This window comes from Pelobates fuscus, chromosome 5 (assembly GCF_036172605.1).
Source record: "Pelobates fuscus isolate aPelFus1 chromosome 5, aPelFus1.pri, whole genome shotgun sequence".
NCBI classification, from domain to species: domain Eukaryota; kingdom Metazoa; phylum Chordata; class Amphibia; order Anura; family Pelobatidae; genus Pelobates; species Pelobates fuscus.
In genome coordinates this window covers 193,703,475-193,720,964 of record NC_086321.1, presented here as the reverse complement: position 1 = coordinate 193,720,964, position 17,490 = coordinate 193,703,475, and the positions used below count along the sequence as shown (strand labels likewise).

General features: G+C 41.0%; 1 protein-coding gene across 3 annotated transcripts; it reads left to right on the top strand.

Moving 5' to 3' along the window:
• Positions 1 to 4,092: 4,092 nt before the first annotated feature.
• Positions 4,093 to 16,921, top strand: EMC9 (ER membrane protein complex subunit 9). 3 transcript variants are annotated; one of them, XM_063454912.1, is made up of 6 exons: positions 4,093 to 4,159; positions 5,513 to 5,708; positions 9,003 to 9,079; positions 11,480 to 11,549; positions 11,653 to 11,750; positions 16,187 to 16,921. In XM_063454912.1, exons 2-6 carry the CDS (start codon positions 5,517 to 5,519, stop codon positions 16,365 to 16,367), a joined length of 618 nt encoding a protein of 205 aa, XP_063310982.1. In that variant the 5' UTR covers positions 4,093 to 4,159; positions 5,513 to 5,516; the 3' UTR covers positions 16,368 to 16,921. The 3 variants fall into 3 exon arrangements, with proteins under 3 accessions (XP_063310982.1, XP_063310980.1, XP_063310981.1); XM_063454910.1 differs by lacking the exon at positions 4,093 to 4,159 and adding an exon at positions 4,182 to 4,256; XM_063454911.1 differs by lacking the exon at positions 4,093 to 4,159 and adding an exon at positions 4,266 to 4,447.
• Positions 16,922 to 17,490: the final 569 nt, after the last annotated feature.

Below are 17,490 nucleotides of genomic sequence, written 5' to 3'. Positions count from 1 at the left end.
TTCTGGTAAGGTAGAGAGAATGAATAGAACTATTAAGAACCAGTTGGCTAAAATGTGTCAGGAAACCCAACTTAAGTGGAACGTTCTCTTACCTATAGCTCTATTGCGAATCCGCAGTACCCCTACCAGAAGGATGGGCCTCTCTCCTTTTGAAATTATGTATGGGCGACCACCTCCCGTACTTGGTAACTTAAGGGGGGATTTGAGTCAGTTGGGAGAAGGAATTACCCGGCAGCAGGTTGTAGAGTTGGGTAAGACTATGGAGGAGGTACAGAAATGGGTACAAGATAGATTACCTGTGAATATTTATCCCCCTGTTCATAGTTATCATCCAGGAGACCAAGTGTGGATTAAAGAGTGGAATAATGTACCGTTAGGGCCCAAGTGGAGAGGTCCTTATGTTGTTCTTTTGTCTACCCCTACAGCGATAAAAGTAGCAGAAGTGACTCCGTGGATACATCACTCCAGGGTTAAACCAGCAGCAGTCGATTCTTGGCAAGTTACAGCAGATCCAGAGAATCCCTGCAAGATCCGGTTGAAACGCACTACTCAGTCGGAGTAACGAGGAATTATTGTGGATTACAAATTTTATTGTTACAGGTGTGAGTGAGAAGGCCATAATAAAGCCTGTCCTCTTACCAACACATAGTGTATAAGCCAGGAAAGTCTCGAAGGGACACCTGTGAAGACGAGCAGAACTCCATTCCCTGCAGCCCTCACATCCTGGAAGCTGAGGTTCCATCGCACGGACGAAGACTGAGGATGACGGCGAAAGATGTGCTTTTGATTGTGTTTATTTACATGTGTTTTTATATTCAGGAAGGTAGAGGTACCGACACTCCTAGCTGTGAGGTATGCATTAAGACTACGAGAACAGGTAACCATATTTCCCAAACCCTAATTTGGCATTCACAATACGAGTGTAAAGGAGATGTATCGAGATGTAGATACTTAAATATAGACTATAGTGTGTGCCATTTAGGAGTAGGAGAACCTAAGTGCTTCAGTCCGGAGTATCAACCTCGTACAATTTGGTTGACTCTCAGGAATGGAGATCCTCAGGGGACCCTAATTAATAAGACGGTGTTAGAATCCGTACATTCTTCGGGTGTTCTGCTATTTGATGCGTGTAAAGCAATATCGAGTGGTAGAAAACCGTGGAATGTATGTGGGGATCTTAGATGGGAGAGGACGTATGGGTCTAATGATAAATATATTTGTCCCAGTAGTAAAAATAAATATGTGAGTCCTAGATGCCCAAATAAAGACTATAACTTTTGCCCATATTGGTCTTGTGTGGGGTGGGCGACTTGGGGACAGACAGTAGATAAAGACATGATAGTGACTAAGTTGCCGACTAGCCCTTATTGTAAGTCTATGGAATGCAACCCAGTCCATATACTTATTAATAACCCCGACAAGTTCCTAGATAAGTATGGAAATTTATTTGGGTTTCAGATATACGGGACGGGTTTAGATCCTGGGACATTATTGTTTATAGGAATAGAGACTGATACGGTATCCTCCCAGACTCATCAAGTATACCATTCCTTTTATGAAGAGATGAGTATAGATAATAAGATCCCCCATAACGCTAAAAACCTGTTCATTGACTTAGCTGAAAGTATTGCCGGTAGTCTTAATGTTACCAACTGCTATGTGTGTGGAGGTACTAACATGGGAGACCAATGGCCTTGGGAAGCAAAGGAGGTAATGTCCGGTTCTGAGGCAGTTGACCAACTAATATCTACACAAGCCGATTATCATATGAGTGTTAGAGGTAAATCTGAGTGGAGATTAAAGACCTCCATCATAGGTTATGTTTGCATAGCAAGGAAAGGAATAATGTATAATACTTCTGTAGGAGAATTAACTTGTCTAGGGCAAAAAGCTTATGATGATGATACAAAGAATACAACTTGGTGGTCGGCTTCAAATGTCTCAGAACCATCAAACCCGTTTGCTAGATACGCCAATTTAAAGGACGTGTGGTTTGATCTATCCATCACATCTACCTGGAGAGCCCCAGCAAATTTGTACTGGATCTGTGGTAAGAAAGCCTATTCGGAGTTGCCACAGGACTGGGAAGGGGCATGTGTGTTGGGTATGCTCAAACCATCCTTCTTCTTGTTACCAATTGAAACAGGTGAGACTTTAGGTGTTAAAGTGTATGATGTGAATCATAGGAAGAAAAGGGGACCCATAGAGATAGGCACCTGGGAAGATAATGAATGGCCTCCCCAGCGTATCATAGATTATTATGGGCCAGCCACGTGGGCTGAGGATGGTACCTTTGGTTACAGAACCCCTATTTATATGCTCAACCGCATTATAAGATTACAGGCGGTGGTTGAGATTATCACTAACGAAACATCACAAGCGCTCAATCTTCTAGCGAAGCATAACACCAGGATGAGGACAGCAGTCTACCAAAATAGGTTAGCCTTGGATTACCTTTTGGCAGTAGAGGGAGGTGTATGTGGGAAGTTTAACCTAAGCAATTGCTGTCTTCAAATAGACGACGAAGGGCAAGCAATAGCTGAGCTTACTAGCCATATGGTTAAACTAGCGCATGTGCCTACTCAGGTATGGAAAGGGTACAATCCAAGTAGTTGGTTTGGTAGCTGGTATGAGTGGTTTGGAGGGCTTAAGGCAGTGGTAGGTGGAGTCCTACTGATTTTACTGTTGTGTCTACTCCTACCGTGTCTTATACCCTTAGTAGTCAGGTCTGTGCAAAGCCTGATAGGAAGTATAGCAGAGAGGAAGGCTGCTGCACAGATAATGGCGATATATAAATATAAGGCTCTAGATCAGGGAGAACCAATGCAAGAAGATGAATGTTGAAGATTCACATCATAAGATAAGTCTGGTCTGGTTCAAGGTAACTTGCGGTGTAAGCAAACTAAGGTTATGTGATGCCTCAAGTAATTGTAAAATATCAAGAGGCATCAAAGGGGGGAATGTGGTGGAATCTCGGTAAAAATAAATTTAGTAGGCCGAGATTACCACGTGGCATGTGTACGTGCATATGCTGACGTATCGATCAGTTGGTTGCACGAGGCAAGATACGATCAGTAGTGTACGGAGCATGTGCAAGAATACAGGATATAGTATTCCCCCTCCTCCATTGTGCTGGACAAGCCATGCGGTCAAACAGGAAGTTAATTCTTATTTGTGTTGATTGGTTAAGAGAATGTGCGGGTGGAGCTTAATATGGGAGGAGTTATATGCCTATATAAGGAGCCTGCACTATTGTCCGGGGCTCAGAACTTGCTGTATTTTGGTGACATTAGTCCCTCTGAGTCCCGATCGGTGATCCAATAAAGAATCTCTTCCTTCCTGAAGAAACCTGTGTCCATCTCTCTGTGCTTGGCTTCCGTCAGTTTCTCCGGTATCAAAACTGTTTGCAAATAGTTTGACTTTTTACCTGGGGTCCTCCACATAATAGTTACATCGTCTAGGGAGAACTGTCATCTCCCGCACCATCAGAAAACTTAAATCTTGTAGAAGAGGTGACCTGCACCTGGGGAGGCCAGGCTGTAGTGGTTGTAGTATTTAGGGTGCTCCTTGGATGGAGTGATAGACACCACTTACAATTAGGATTATTCACTAAAGAATTGACAGGAATTTATACATTCTAACTTAATTTCAAATTTAAGGCCCAAACTGCCTAACTGTGAATATTAAGACAGTTATGCTTCCAGTTTGGCTAAGTTTGCCTTATAATTGAAAATAATTCAATGTTTTATTATGTTCCCCAGCTCAGTTCACTGACCAGCACTGCCATGGTCTATGTGTACACTGGGTAGTGACCTGATATTTGATATTGGGGGCACTTTACAAAAGGGGAACTTGGCTAAGGAGAATGCAAAGCATTTTATTTTTGTAAAACCTTTTAGAAATTGCAAACACATGCATTATGTTAACCAAGCCCCAGTGTCTCTTCCCGTGAAAACCCCCTGTCAAAGAAACGTCCTAACATCAATGGCAGCAGATCGCCATCACTGTGCTGCCAGCAGGGGACTCAAAGAGAACTCACACCTACAGCGTTGCGCATGCGCTTGAAATCTTAACCCGGAAGTAGACAGCGATTGGCTGGTGGCTCCACGGCGTTTGGTGATTACAGGACCTTCCGCCAGTCTGTGGGCGGGGCTAGCAGGTACAGTAAGGACTAGTGAAGGGCTTTCAAAGCCACTTACCTGAGTATTAACAGTAAGAGCATCTGGTAGCAGTACTGGGAGGATGATTAATTCAGGGTCAGCAGCCACTCCAGCTGCTGGGGATCCCCACTCCTAGGATGCTCAGAGAACCTGCAGGAAGGGGCTGAGCATCATGCACTCTGCAATAGTCAGAGTACCAGAGATTGTCCTAACCATCCCTCAGTGTAAATGACCTGGGCAAAGGACAGCTGATATTTATATATAGTATAATAAATTAATTACTACAGGTATGCATCCTTTATTTTGGTTTTGGGGGTTACTGTTTTGTTTTAGATTTTTTTTTAAAATTAGGGTTAGACTACACTATTTGTTATTTTGCATATTTAGGTGTAGGTAAGTAGTCTTATGTTTTAGCAATTTATTTGTAAAGTGTCATAGAAAATATATTGAACTGACATTTGAAACTGCATAAAATCCTCTAGATTGTAAGCTTATTTGAGCAGGGTCCACATCATGCTATTGTTCCCTTAACATTTTGTAATTGTCTCATTTATTGTAAAATGTCCCCCCTTTATAAAAGCTGCGGAATAAGCAGGCACTATAGCACTACTGTTAGAGCGCTGTCTCTTTTTTTACACCTGAATGCCACAAGCATTAGCAGCAATATTTGTGAGGACATGTTTGCACTGTGATTTGTATTATAGCCACAGTGATAGTAAAAGAGTTATAAAGGGGGTGTTAGTTAACTAAATCTGAAATTTAGGTCAGTAAGCTGCATTCCCACTAATATTTTAAACTGCATTGTCAATATTTTTAGAACTAACAGTTGTATATATTTATTGGTTTATTTTGTTGTTTTTATGTTTGTATCACAATGTTCCCAAATTCTCTGCATTAGCCCTGTGACGTGAAGATACAGTATTTTACAGGGATAATATGAACACCAGGCTTACATATGAATGGCAATTTTCAAAAGTGCAGAGAATTTTGGTTTCAGTGGTAATCAAGAATTTCTGAGATATGTTCTGTGTTTAAGTGTTCAAAAAGCCTATAGAAACCGGAAAAAGAGAAATGCATGGTTTATGCATTATGCTTATAATACACTTCACATGGTTGGTGGCTTTCATGCTGAAATATCCCTGTAAAACCTCCTTCAGTAGCAATACTATTTCACACTTGTAGTTTGTAGCTTGAAAAGTAATAGTAAACTAACTTGCTTTTTTTTTGTATTTTTTTTTCTTCTTTGCAATCTCCTCAAAGTGTTTTAAATTATTTTCTAATTATTTACTGTTTAAATTACCCACATGATGTTTCCACATTGCTTTAAATACCTGTATTCGTTCATATTTTAGAACAATGAGTGAAGTTGAGCTGAGCACACGTGTGTACGTGAAGATGAGACTCCATGCTGCACGGTACCCACACTGCACTGTTAGTGGGGTACTTGTGGGATGCAGAGCAAATGGCTGCCTCATGCTATGTGACTGTGTGCCCATCTGTCATCTCTCCCCTCCACTGGCACTGAGTTTGGAGGTAGCTCTAACACAGGTACCAAAAGTCAGACAATCTAACAAATACTTTTTTATTATTTACATTTTTTCACGTACTCCTTTACTTTTTTTTTCTTCACATCCCTCTCTTTTTTGCGCCAATCTATGTATAAGTCATAAGAGTGTAGTGTTAACAGCCAAAATAATCTGTCCTCTGATCTATGAGATGTTTGGTCTGCTAAATTATTATCTGTCCTGCTTAAGGGCACAGTTGATGTAATGTATCCACAAATACACCGGTGCTTCTCCTTGCAAAAATATACAAAGTAGGGGGCGGAGCCTGACCACGGAGGCGAACGGACGCACATGCCTGGAGCTCCGTGCTCACAATAGTAAAAACGACTGAAACCCGGTGTAAATCCGACAGAAACTCGCCCACAAATACCCACCAGGTCAGCCTGAACACCATGGGGCGAAAGACCAAACGATTTCCAGCGGACAAACCCGCACCGGGACTTACCATTGGGGACATGTGGAGACAGGCGCATGGCGCCAACGGGCCCAAAATGGCCGCACTATCCGGCAGTTGCTCGGACTTCTCGGACGAGTTGTCCGGCGATGCTGAAGAGGACTATCCACTCGTCCCAGCACCGGCTCCCTCACAAAAGCCGAGATGCACCAAATCAGGGTCGGATACCTCACCTGTGACCATATCGGTCCTAAAAGAATTGCTGGCAGACCTGCAAAGAAATCTCTCGGCAGACATCACAGCAGGCCGCATTGGAGCCCTAGAGGGAGCATCCCAAACGAATACCCAACACATCACCCAGCTTCATCAAGCCGTACAAACCCTGCAGCAACAGAATCTGCTACATGAACGCCGTTTTGCGGCCCTAGAGGACTCACGGCGAAGAAACAATCTTAAACTTAGAGGGGTCTCAGAAAGCATCCCCGACACGGACCTACCACATTTCCTGCGACGCATGCTGGCGGCTATACTGCCACAGAGGCAGGGAAAAACTATCACACTGGAAAGATTCTTTCGAATCCCTAAACCCAACAAAGCACCCACCACAGCCCCCAGGGACTTGATCATTACCTTCCACAACGGCAAGGACAAAGCAACGGTCCTCACGGCGTTACGAGACAAATCACCCCTTAATATTGAAAACATGGCGATCTCATTCTATGCCGACTTGTCAAGCAGCACGCTAGCCTGGAGACGAACGCTGCGACCACTCACCTCCTTACTCCAACAACATGGAACCCGCTACCGCTGGCACCAATCTCGCATCCTAAAGGTCCAACGAGACAATGAAACGTACCTCATCCAGGACCTTCAGAGCGCGACAACTCTATTACAAGATATGGGCCTGTCCAGGGACTCATTGATGCACCAAGGGCCCACCGCTGCAACCTCTCCGCCCCATACCTGGGATCCAGCAAGAACCGCCACCTTTATCCCACAGGGACGAACACCTGAATCCTACGCAGCGGTCACTACTTGAACAGAGACTCAAGTGACCCACAGGACTATTTAACAATTACAAGATTTCATAGTTAGCACTTATGGTCTCACTAATATCTGTTCTCTCCTTGTTCGTGTAGACTATATTACATTTGCTGATACATCACTCCACTTTTCCATTCTTCAGACGTCCTATCTAATTAGGTCTGGCATACATAACTGTCGTCTCACCCCCCCCCCCCCCCCCTCCTCATCACTGAGCACACAGGCACACACATGAGCACCCCCGCACAGCATCTCGCCTGGCACGACCCCACACTCACCCACTAACAACCTTGTTATAATGGCTGAGCCGGCTCATACCCTCACCGGACCGTGACTTCAACCCAGCCTCCCGAATCATAGGGCTACACATAGCCACACAGGGCTAATAACAAGTAGCCTCCAGCGATATTATTTCCCTAAACGTTGTGTCAGAATTTTTGCTAGCAAGTGCCCGATTTTAGGCAATCCGCATGTACGCTCACCAGCCACTAGCTTCTAAAGTGAAGGACTTGCCCAGGTTGATTGCTACCCTACGGTCCAATTGCACTAGGCTACTCACAGCACTAACGAGGTAAAGCTTGTCTGAGTAGCGATTATTAACTAATGTCGTAGCAGATTTGTCCAAACAATTGTTTGTATTAACCTTTGGATTCTGTAGCGACGCCGCCTCAGGGTATGGGACAGCCCTAATAATGTTACTGGTTCCATGTTTTCCTTTTTTAAAAATGTTTATCTCCTACAGTTTTCCGCAAACGCTTTTAAGACACCACAACTACAATAGTAGAAATTGAACTAGATTTATCAAACGAGTGTTGTTTTATAGCCATGCCAGATGTTTAAGTTCATTATACCATAACCGCACACATCAGAGTGTCTCACCAATGCCACCTCAAATATACACTTATACTCATCGCACCTGCATGTACCACTTGTGCCCTGGCTATTATACGAATGTGTGCAGTTACCTTTTGTACTTTAACTTTAAAAAATTGTGCAGACACAGCAAAATGAAACAAAGTAAGCACTCTTAGGATGTAATTTCTGATGTAATCTGTTCCATTGTGAATTTTGCATGTTCCTGCACTCGTTATTGTGACGAGGCAGAATGTTATGTTCACTCTCGCACAACAAAAATAAAGAATTAAAAAAAATATACAAAGTAAAGAAAAGAGCACTCTCAAGGATTTTTTCAAAGTGTATTAACGTAACGCTTAGAGGATTTCTAAGTACTTACATGTAAAATCCAACACTTAGTGCATTTTGTAGAATAATGAGGTGAACAATTTTAGGGTCACTCCAAGCACCATAGCCACTGTAGCTCATTGAAGTAGTTATGTTGGTATAAGTCTATGGACTGTATCATCTATTTTTGCTAAATAGTTTTGGAATGGTTTGAGAAAAAAAATTGTGCCTCTCTTCAATATCCAAAACCTACCCCCTTCAGCAGCTGCATTGGTAATGCAGAAGCTACTGTAAGATGGCAATAATATGGCAAGAGTGTTGGAAAGTTGGACAGCGTTATGCAGACGTCCACGTGCACCATAAGCTCTACAGTTAGCTGTAGTGATTGTGGTGTTTAAAGTGTCTCCTTAAGTAGAAATGCTGCAGTTGTTTGTAGCAAATGCAAATCATTGAAAAGTGTTTCCATGTGAGCTTTGTTGGGACTCATGAGGGGCTGTATTAGGATTCCTGGAATCATTTAGAAATGGCAACTGTAACTATATTTTTACACTTACTTTCTGTTTTATTCCTATCACTACCAAACTCTTTAATTTACTGTCTCAATTTTTCTGTCAACATTACCTATTTTTTTCACTACTGTGTTCATTTGTTTAACAGATTGATTCATGGAGCAATCTGCAAGGGATGTTTATTGCTGGTTACTACCAAGCAAATTCTGGACTTAAAGACATCAGGTATAAATCTCTCTTATCATAAATTGCTCTTTGTGTCCTCCTTTATATTGGGTCGAATTACACTTTATGTCCCAAGAGGCAGTTCATTGGTGATTGCAAATAAATAATTAGGGCTGGTTAATGGCTCCTTCTACGAAGAAAAGTCATGACCATAATTTTAATCAAAGGCTAACAAAAATAAATAAATATAGCAGAAGTGTAATACATAGAATAAATGGGTGTGGGGGAAGTAAGAGAGAGAAAAATGGGAAGAGGGAGTGGATGTTCGTGGTACGTGTCATGAAGAGTTAAAGGCAATATGTTATGACCAATTTAACTTATGCAGGTAGTAAAATACTAAGTATCTAAAAAAAAAAATGCTACAACTATATAGCTAATTAAATAGTGCTGGGTTTAGAGTGGGGATAAGAAAAGAACATGAAAATGTTAAAACAAAACAATCTGAGAAACCCATGCAAACCCATAAGAGTAATGCAATAAAGATGCCTCAAGTAGTTGTCCAGTTAGGTGAAAATTTAGCGCCCGCAGGAGCAAAAGGTGCAACGACACCAACCTCCGAGGTCGTCCGACTTCAGATTTGCCTTTAGTAGTAGCAGTAGATGGCAATGATAGTTCCAGCTCTTAGAGGAATGCAAGTGCTTACGGTGCATAAACTATCTTCAGCACGACACCATTTTGCTCTGCTATTAAAGATTTAGGATTCACCCACCCAATCTGTCCCAGATTTGCATAGTGACATGATATAGTAAGCTCCTACAGCGTAAGGTGGCCTGGGATATATAGAAAGTTAGTTCTTTGCCCTCGGAAGTATAGTAGGGTGAACTCCAAGCTATCATCAAGATGGCAGACTTGTCTCTCATATGGCACAACTAGACTATTACATTATAGGGACCTTTCCTTTGCACTCCAGGTGAGTTTCAAACTCAGAAAAGGCCGTCAATTTGCACAACAGCATGGTGATGAATAAATGACTGATATAAGGTATAGGCTCTGACATGCTTATGGTGTCACGAATGCCTCTAATTTGAAAATTATTTGAATATGATTGAATATGATATCATTCTAGTCTGCAGTGTGTCACAGGTTTGCTGAAGCGAAACAGAGTCCCTTTCCATGCTAGTAATGTGGCCTCTGAGTATGTTCAGCTTATCAGTCATCGTTCCAGTGTCACTTGCTAGAAGTTGTTTCATCTCACTGTAATATCTCCCTTCATGGAGGCGATTGCGTCTTCCTTGTCCAGAAGGAGAGAAGTCATCCAATGTATCGAGTACATGCTACTCAAAAGATGAGAATTCCTTGGGGCACACGGCCGCCATGTTAGCAGCAAGCCTGCTCAGGCAGTGGGACAGATATTCCCTGATTTCTTGGGATACCTCAGACGGGGATGGGGGCAACTTCCCCACTGGAGCAACTGTCAGGCTCTCCAGCCATCATTTAATTTGAAGCTCCCACCATGGGCATGGAGGGCATCTGTGCCAGGTTTCCCCTATACTTTACTAGCTACTGGGCAGCAATAGCTGGGAGCCGCATAAGGTTGTGCAAGTGTTTAAGTCTATATCAGCTTTTCTGTCTACCCATTGTGGGACAGACTACTGTAAATGTGTGGCGATAACATGAGAAGTGGAGACCAATAAGCCTCCCTGTATTTTTTGCATATGAAAATAAGCCAAGAGATTCTAAGTCTTTTAAATGCCCAAATAAAAACCAAAAACTCTTTACAGAGTATTTTCTTAGATAGTAGAATAAGATTAATGCAGCAGAAGAAGTAGAGACATTTTGATTGTGTATATATGACCAAAAATGAAATTAGCTACCACAATCAGGTGTGATTATTCCTAGAGAACATATGTATTCATAGCACCATTTAAAAAGCTAAAAAAAAAAAACACATCAACATCTAATCCCAAAAGGGTGAGATTTAGATCTTCACTTTTATCATACTTTATTTGAAAAGTGGAGATTGAAACTGTTTGTATTTTTAAGGAAGCGTAAGTTCAGAACTCAGTCTGGTTGTGTTTTCTTTGTTTTTCTTGTGTTTGTTTTTGCAAAGCAGGATATATAACTATAAGAACTAATATAGCACATTTTAAATCCAAGGAAAATTTTTATTTTTATTTTGGAATAAAGAGCTGGGTGGTTGAACTTGTTCTTTCACTATGTTATTTGTATATAATTTTATTGAAAAGTCTGTATCTATAATAATCATTAAAACTGTAACAAGTATTAATACAGTAAAGTATATCAATTGGAGATACAAAATTGACTTGTAATCCTCTCCAATTACAAATTTTGGCTTTGTTTCACTTTGTCATCTAAATAGAGAATATGGACTATGTAATGCTCAATTTGTTTTAAGAAAAAAAAAAATAGTTTTCTTTGTTTTTATTTTTTCTTTCTCAGCCCCACTTACACAGCTCTTCGATCTGCTTCACTGATGACCGGGTATCAGGAAGATGCTGTGTTACTAATGGTAAGTCCAATTGTCTCTTGCTTTCTAAGTATTGTTTTTTTTTTAGTTCATTTGCACCCTTTTTCTAGTTGTTGTGTTGGATCTTTTCTGTTTGTCGTTGTAGATGAATAATGAGCATCTCTCTCTCAATGCTGGTGTTCCTCCGCTCACAGTTTTACATCAGAACAGCAGTAAGGAGTGGGTACCCAAGGAAAAAACTTTGTAAGTAACCTCTTTCTAAATTCCCATCAGAACAAACCCTAAACCTGTGTTCAGTAAAGCACCAAATCACTTCTGCGATAGCCATAGGGTTGGTACTAACATTGGCGAAATAGCTCAATGGTTATTATTCCAACAATGGTCTCTGTTTAATAGGCTTTCCAAAGGAGTCAATACTGTTGGGAAATCTTCAAAATGGCTTATCTACAGAAGTCACCATTAAAATCTATGGAAATTTTCTAGATAAATCATTTGGAAAAATGTTCTAACCGTATTGCATCATTTGGAAAGCTATTAAGTCAAGGCCTAAATTTATTCTGGGTTGCAAGTTAAACTCTTGGCAAGGGTAAGCTTTTACGGTTGTTAAAGTAATTAGTGTGAATGATTATAACAACATTTTATACCTCAGGACATATTTAAAAAATAGAAGAGGGATTTTGTCTGGTTAACTACATTAATATTATCTGGGCTATATTACTGGTAAATTCCTTTAACCAGTGATGTCTGGTGCCATATCTAAACCCAACCCCTCCCCCCCTCACCCCCCCCCCCCCCCACCCTCTTCTTCTCCTTCCAACAATATACGAGGTCTCTTACTCATCCCCACGCGACCCATTTCTGGAACTCAGTGGTGGCGGCTCGGACTGCCCCAGGGGGGCCGGACCGGGGGTACCTGACTGTGAGGATGCGTGAGCTATAGGAGAACTTTGTAGTAGATACCAGAGAGGCGCTCCAGTGCCATCACCCCCCAAAAACATTAAATAAAAAACAAAAAACTGACTACAGGGACGACTAGGACGCTGAACGAACTGAACAACGACTCCACAGTATGACTCAATAGACCGACGAGGGGAAGGGAACATAACATACGCCCTGCGACACTCCAAGGCACCCCATCAGGTGTCTGACTGGCGGACTTACGAAGTGGACAGACTCACCTAAACCACTCCTGTAACATGGGTAGCCACTGGAGGTTCTCCCCCAGGGGACCCTAGACTAGGACGAGGACTTGAGGGTTACACCCCTAGTGGTGGACTGTATGTGCTAGACAATCACACCCTCAATTGCTACACAAAGCACTTAGCTCATCGATAAATACTCACATGTCCTCGACACTGCTCCCACTCAGGATTACGCAGGGGCCCTCAATCATGTATGTCGCAACTCGTTATGACTACAAATATGAACACTACCTTCTCTCCCGGCTATTAGACTTAAAACCGGGCCACCTGAAGGTGCCACGGAATAGGGGCCCTAAGTTATCCCATTATTTAGCTTTCATTGAGAGGTTTTTGATGTTACTGGAATGGCATTAGCTTTTAACGATGCATCTAACTATATTTGTTCGCTTGTCACTTTGCTAGTGTTGCCTACGCTTTATTGGCTAATGAACAACCATATGACGCTTGTTGCATATCAGATGATCAGAAGATAAAAATGCTTACTTTTGATGTTAATTTTCGAACTGACCTGCCGTATATACACTGTTGTGGTGTATGACTGTTTGTTTCTGTACTCACCTGTTCGACATAATAAAGAATTTACAAAAAAAAAAAAAATTCCTTTAACCAGTGCTTACATTTGTCATGTGCTACTAGAAGTAACTTAAGATACTCTCCACTGCTAGTGTAGATAGCCCATGGCATATTCACCAGGACTAAATTTTAACTCACAAATGGCTAGTAAGTGAAAAAAGAGGTCCTAGATTTGAACACTGTTATTATAGATACGGCAGTTTGCAAATAGTAATTTTAAAATAAATTAATGAATTATATATATAAAAAAAATTCAGTACCGAAATCCCAGTAATAAACTACCATTGCTATACTGGAAATGTGATTCAATAAGAGACCTGCGAGTCCTCAGATGCTTGGGGCATGTGTGCCCACATAATACCGTGATTTTCTATGACTATTGCTCTCTCTCCTCTTAGTTATATCAGGGACCTGCGAGCACCGCACTGTATTTTCTGTATTTCTTGAGAATATGAAAATTACCGTTGATAAAACAAAAATTATATTCACAAAAAAAAAAAATTCAGTATTAAAAATGTTAATAAAATGAGTGTAGGTTATGCTACACTGAATAATAAATATATATATATGTATGTATGTATGTATATATATATAGCAAGGGCTTGCACTCCTGGTGTAATTCTGTGGTGCCCGATGCTGGTCTGGCAAGATCATGTAGATGTAGTAGAAATGACCGCACTCCAAGGTCTTTGTAGAAATTTTCTAATAAAATGTAGGTTTTATTTAATCCATGTAAAAAGTCAACGTTTCAGCTCCCACATGGAGCTTTCATCAGGACAAAGCATAACCAAAAAAATATTCAGTATTAAAAATGTTACATGAATTCTCTCTCTCTCTACCTATCTATATATCTATGTATATAGATAGATATAGATAACAAGATTAGATAGGGCCCTGGAATGAGGGCCTTATTTAACCTCGTACTGCAGAAAGCCCCAGATTTATTTTTTTCCCAAGCAAGTGGGTTAATCTCAGAAGAGCAGACATTAGGGTAGGACCTGCCAAAGATGGGGTGCATTGCTGTTGTGGCAGGCTTATGAGTGTATGATCATATACTGTAATTAAACCCCCATTATTTTTGCCTAGATTAGGTGTTTACTAACAGTATATTAGAGATCGACTGATATTGATTTTTTTTTAAAGCCGATACCGATAATCGGTGAACTTTCAGGCTGATAGCTTACTGATATTCTGTACATTTACCATTTTTAAAAAATAAAATCTTTCTACACAAATCTACTGTTAACTGAACATGTTTATTTATTTATTTTGCATTTTTTGTTTGTTTGTTTTTTATTAAGGTAAATGCACAAAATATACATGCCAGTCAGAATTTTTTATGTTTTCAAGAATATATATGTGTGTGTGTGTGTGTGTGTAGCGAGACGGACGCTCAATCGATGGGCTCTGCATCCAAACTGCTAAAACTAACAGTTCACGACGAATAAAAAGGTTGTGATCTTCCCTAACCGTCCCACAAGGGCCATGGGAAGGAAAACTAGGAAGCAGAAGGTGGACAAACCAAATCCAGGAGTAAATATTGGTGATCTGTTCTGCCAAGCGCAAAGTGCACATGGAGCCAAAATGGGCACCAACCTAGGGGAATATACAGACTCCTCAGGCAATCTTCTAGGTCCCTAAACTCTGCAGAGCCTGACCCTCACTTCTCCCCCCACCCCCCGATACCTGGACCAACTTAGATCCCCTGCCTGGATCACCAATATATTGGAGGTGCATAGCGGCTACACCATCACTTGGTCGCTCTCTGGACTCTAGTATCTAGCCCAACTCAGGTAATTTTCAACCCAGAAGGTTAACCCCCCACCGTACCACAGCATTAGATGCCTCCCTCCCAGTCCTTCAGACCATTTAGCTCATTACCAACAAGCTAGTAGTACGCTTACTGCTTCTGCACCCCCCCCCCCCCCATGCCTAGGGGTTACATAGGCTAGGAATGAGCATACACCAAATAGATTAGAACCCACAGCACAGACATAGCACATTCGACAATTGGTTTCGGTCTCTCAGTTATGATTTTTCTCAAAACTATTATATTTCTGTTCTGTTTAACCTGTGTTAAAAACCCTTTCATGTAAATCGCGCTTTAATTGTGCAAGAATGAGCCATATATGAGCGCAGTCAATATGCTGAGTTATCACTTAAATATAAAATCCCACAGACCAATCCCACAGGGGGGGGCAGCAACACTTACTTGCTTTTCCAGCAGCTCCCCTGTCTAACTCTCGCGGCCTGCGTGCCGCGCGGAGCGTTGCCATGGTAACCCATGGCAACGCTCTGAAGGCCGTGGGACTCGCGAGAGTTAAACAGAGCAGCTGAAGGGAGCTGCTGGGAAGGTTAGTAAGAGTGTGCTGGGCCCTCCAGGACCCTGGTCTGCAATATCGATATCTTTATTGGCCGATACCGATATTGCTGAAATTACAAGATATCGACAGCTATCGGGCAGACCGATGATCGGTCGATCCCTACACTATATGATCATACATTGCATAAGTCGCCACAATGTCAATGTACCTCATCTTTGGCTGGTCCTACTCTAACACAGAAGGTCTGCTATTCTGTGATTAACAGAGTTACTTGGGGGGGAAAAATTACATCTGGGGCTCTCTGCAGTACAAGGTTAAATAGGGCCCTCATTCCAGGGCCCTATTTAACCTTGATATATATATATATATACATACATACATACATACATACATACATACATACATACGGTGATCTATATAAAGTATTCAGTGCAGCATAACCATATTTCTAGAAAAAAATGGTTCTATTTGGCAGAGTGCACTTATATTGCAGAGTTCGGGGTTTTGATCCATGTCTATTGAAACAAGTGCCCCCCTATAGATAGATAGAGTTTTCAGAAACTATGTTTATTTATTTCAGGGTAATGTGGGGTCACTGGGAAGAAACCCAGCGAATCACAAGGCAGCTACTCAAAGCTAAGGCATATCGACATTTGGTGGATTTTGACGCACACCTTGATGACATCAGAGCTGACTGGACTAATCAGGACCTAAATGTGGAAATTGCACGCCTGGCTGTAGCAGCCAATGGCAGTGCTTAATTTGCAGGACTTCTTGGACCTTTTATTTTGGCGTCTTTGCTTGTGGATTTATTAACATATATGCAAATTAAGTGTATATTGAATATGGTTACCGAAGGCAATCCATATTTCAATCTCTTATGGGGTTAGAGTTTGCACAGATGAAGCATCACTGGAATGTCAGCATAACATGTAAAGAATGCATTTTGATGCTGCTTGTATTAAAACATCTGATTTTATTATTGAGATATTTATAATGTACTGTTTATTCACTACCTGACTTTATACTCTAATAATGTACTGCTTATAGTATCTGTATGCCTGGAAACTCACAACTGTATCCCCAAATGGGACAAATGTAAACTTATTAAAACCCATTAAACCAGTTTGTGCAGCGATCTCAGTATAAAGCCATATATGAAGAAATATTCTACAGAATTTCTAAAGAATTTATTGGAATGTCAAAAGTAATTTTGTGTTACTGAAAGTTTTAACAGAGTACTGATGACAAACTGCCTAGGATTGTTAAAAGTAGATGATGGTTTATTTAATACTTCGATAAACCATCATCCGTGCTTCTCTTGTAGTGTATACATTAACCCCTTAAGGACCAAACTTCTGGAATAAAAGGGAATCATGACTTAAGGGGTTAAATAGAATGTAGGGCTACATAATATTTAAATCCAAATTATTCATGTGTTTTGCCTTTTACTGCTAACTTATTTATTTATTTTCAGCCTACATACAATATCGAAGTACAGCAAAAATTAGCTGCATACATTTTCAAATATTTTGTAAACAATTTTATTAAAGGAGATAAACATTGAAAGATAATGTTATTTACATGCCTGAAATCAAGCGCAAAAATAAAGAAGTGTGCACCAAAAGTGATAACTCAATACAGCGTTTTGAGCTGAAGTATAGTATAATTCCCCTTAATAATATGTTTGGTGACATATGAATATCACTCAAGAACAATGTGTCGAAAAAGTTGATAGGAATTCCAATTAACAAAGACAAAAAAAAGGTATGTAGATAGTGGAACCAAATTTTAAAATGCCAAGCTTAAAGGGACACTATAGGCACCCAGATCACTTCAGCCAATTAAAGTGGTGTGGTTGCACTGTCCCTTTTACGCCAGTTT

Coding starts and splice junctions, on each gene's coding strand:
- EMC9 (XM_063454910.1), top strand. Junction 5,709..9,002: donor TGGAGGTAGCTCTAACACAG/GTACCAAAAGTC, acceptor TTTGTTTAACAG/ATTGATTCATGGAGCAATCT. Junction 11,751..16,186: donor GTACCCAAGGAAAAAACTTT/GTAAGTAACCTC, acceptor TATTTATTTCAG/GGTAATGTGGGGTCACTGGG.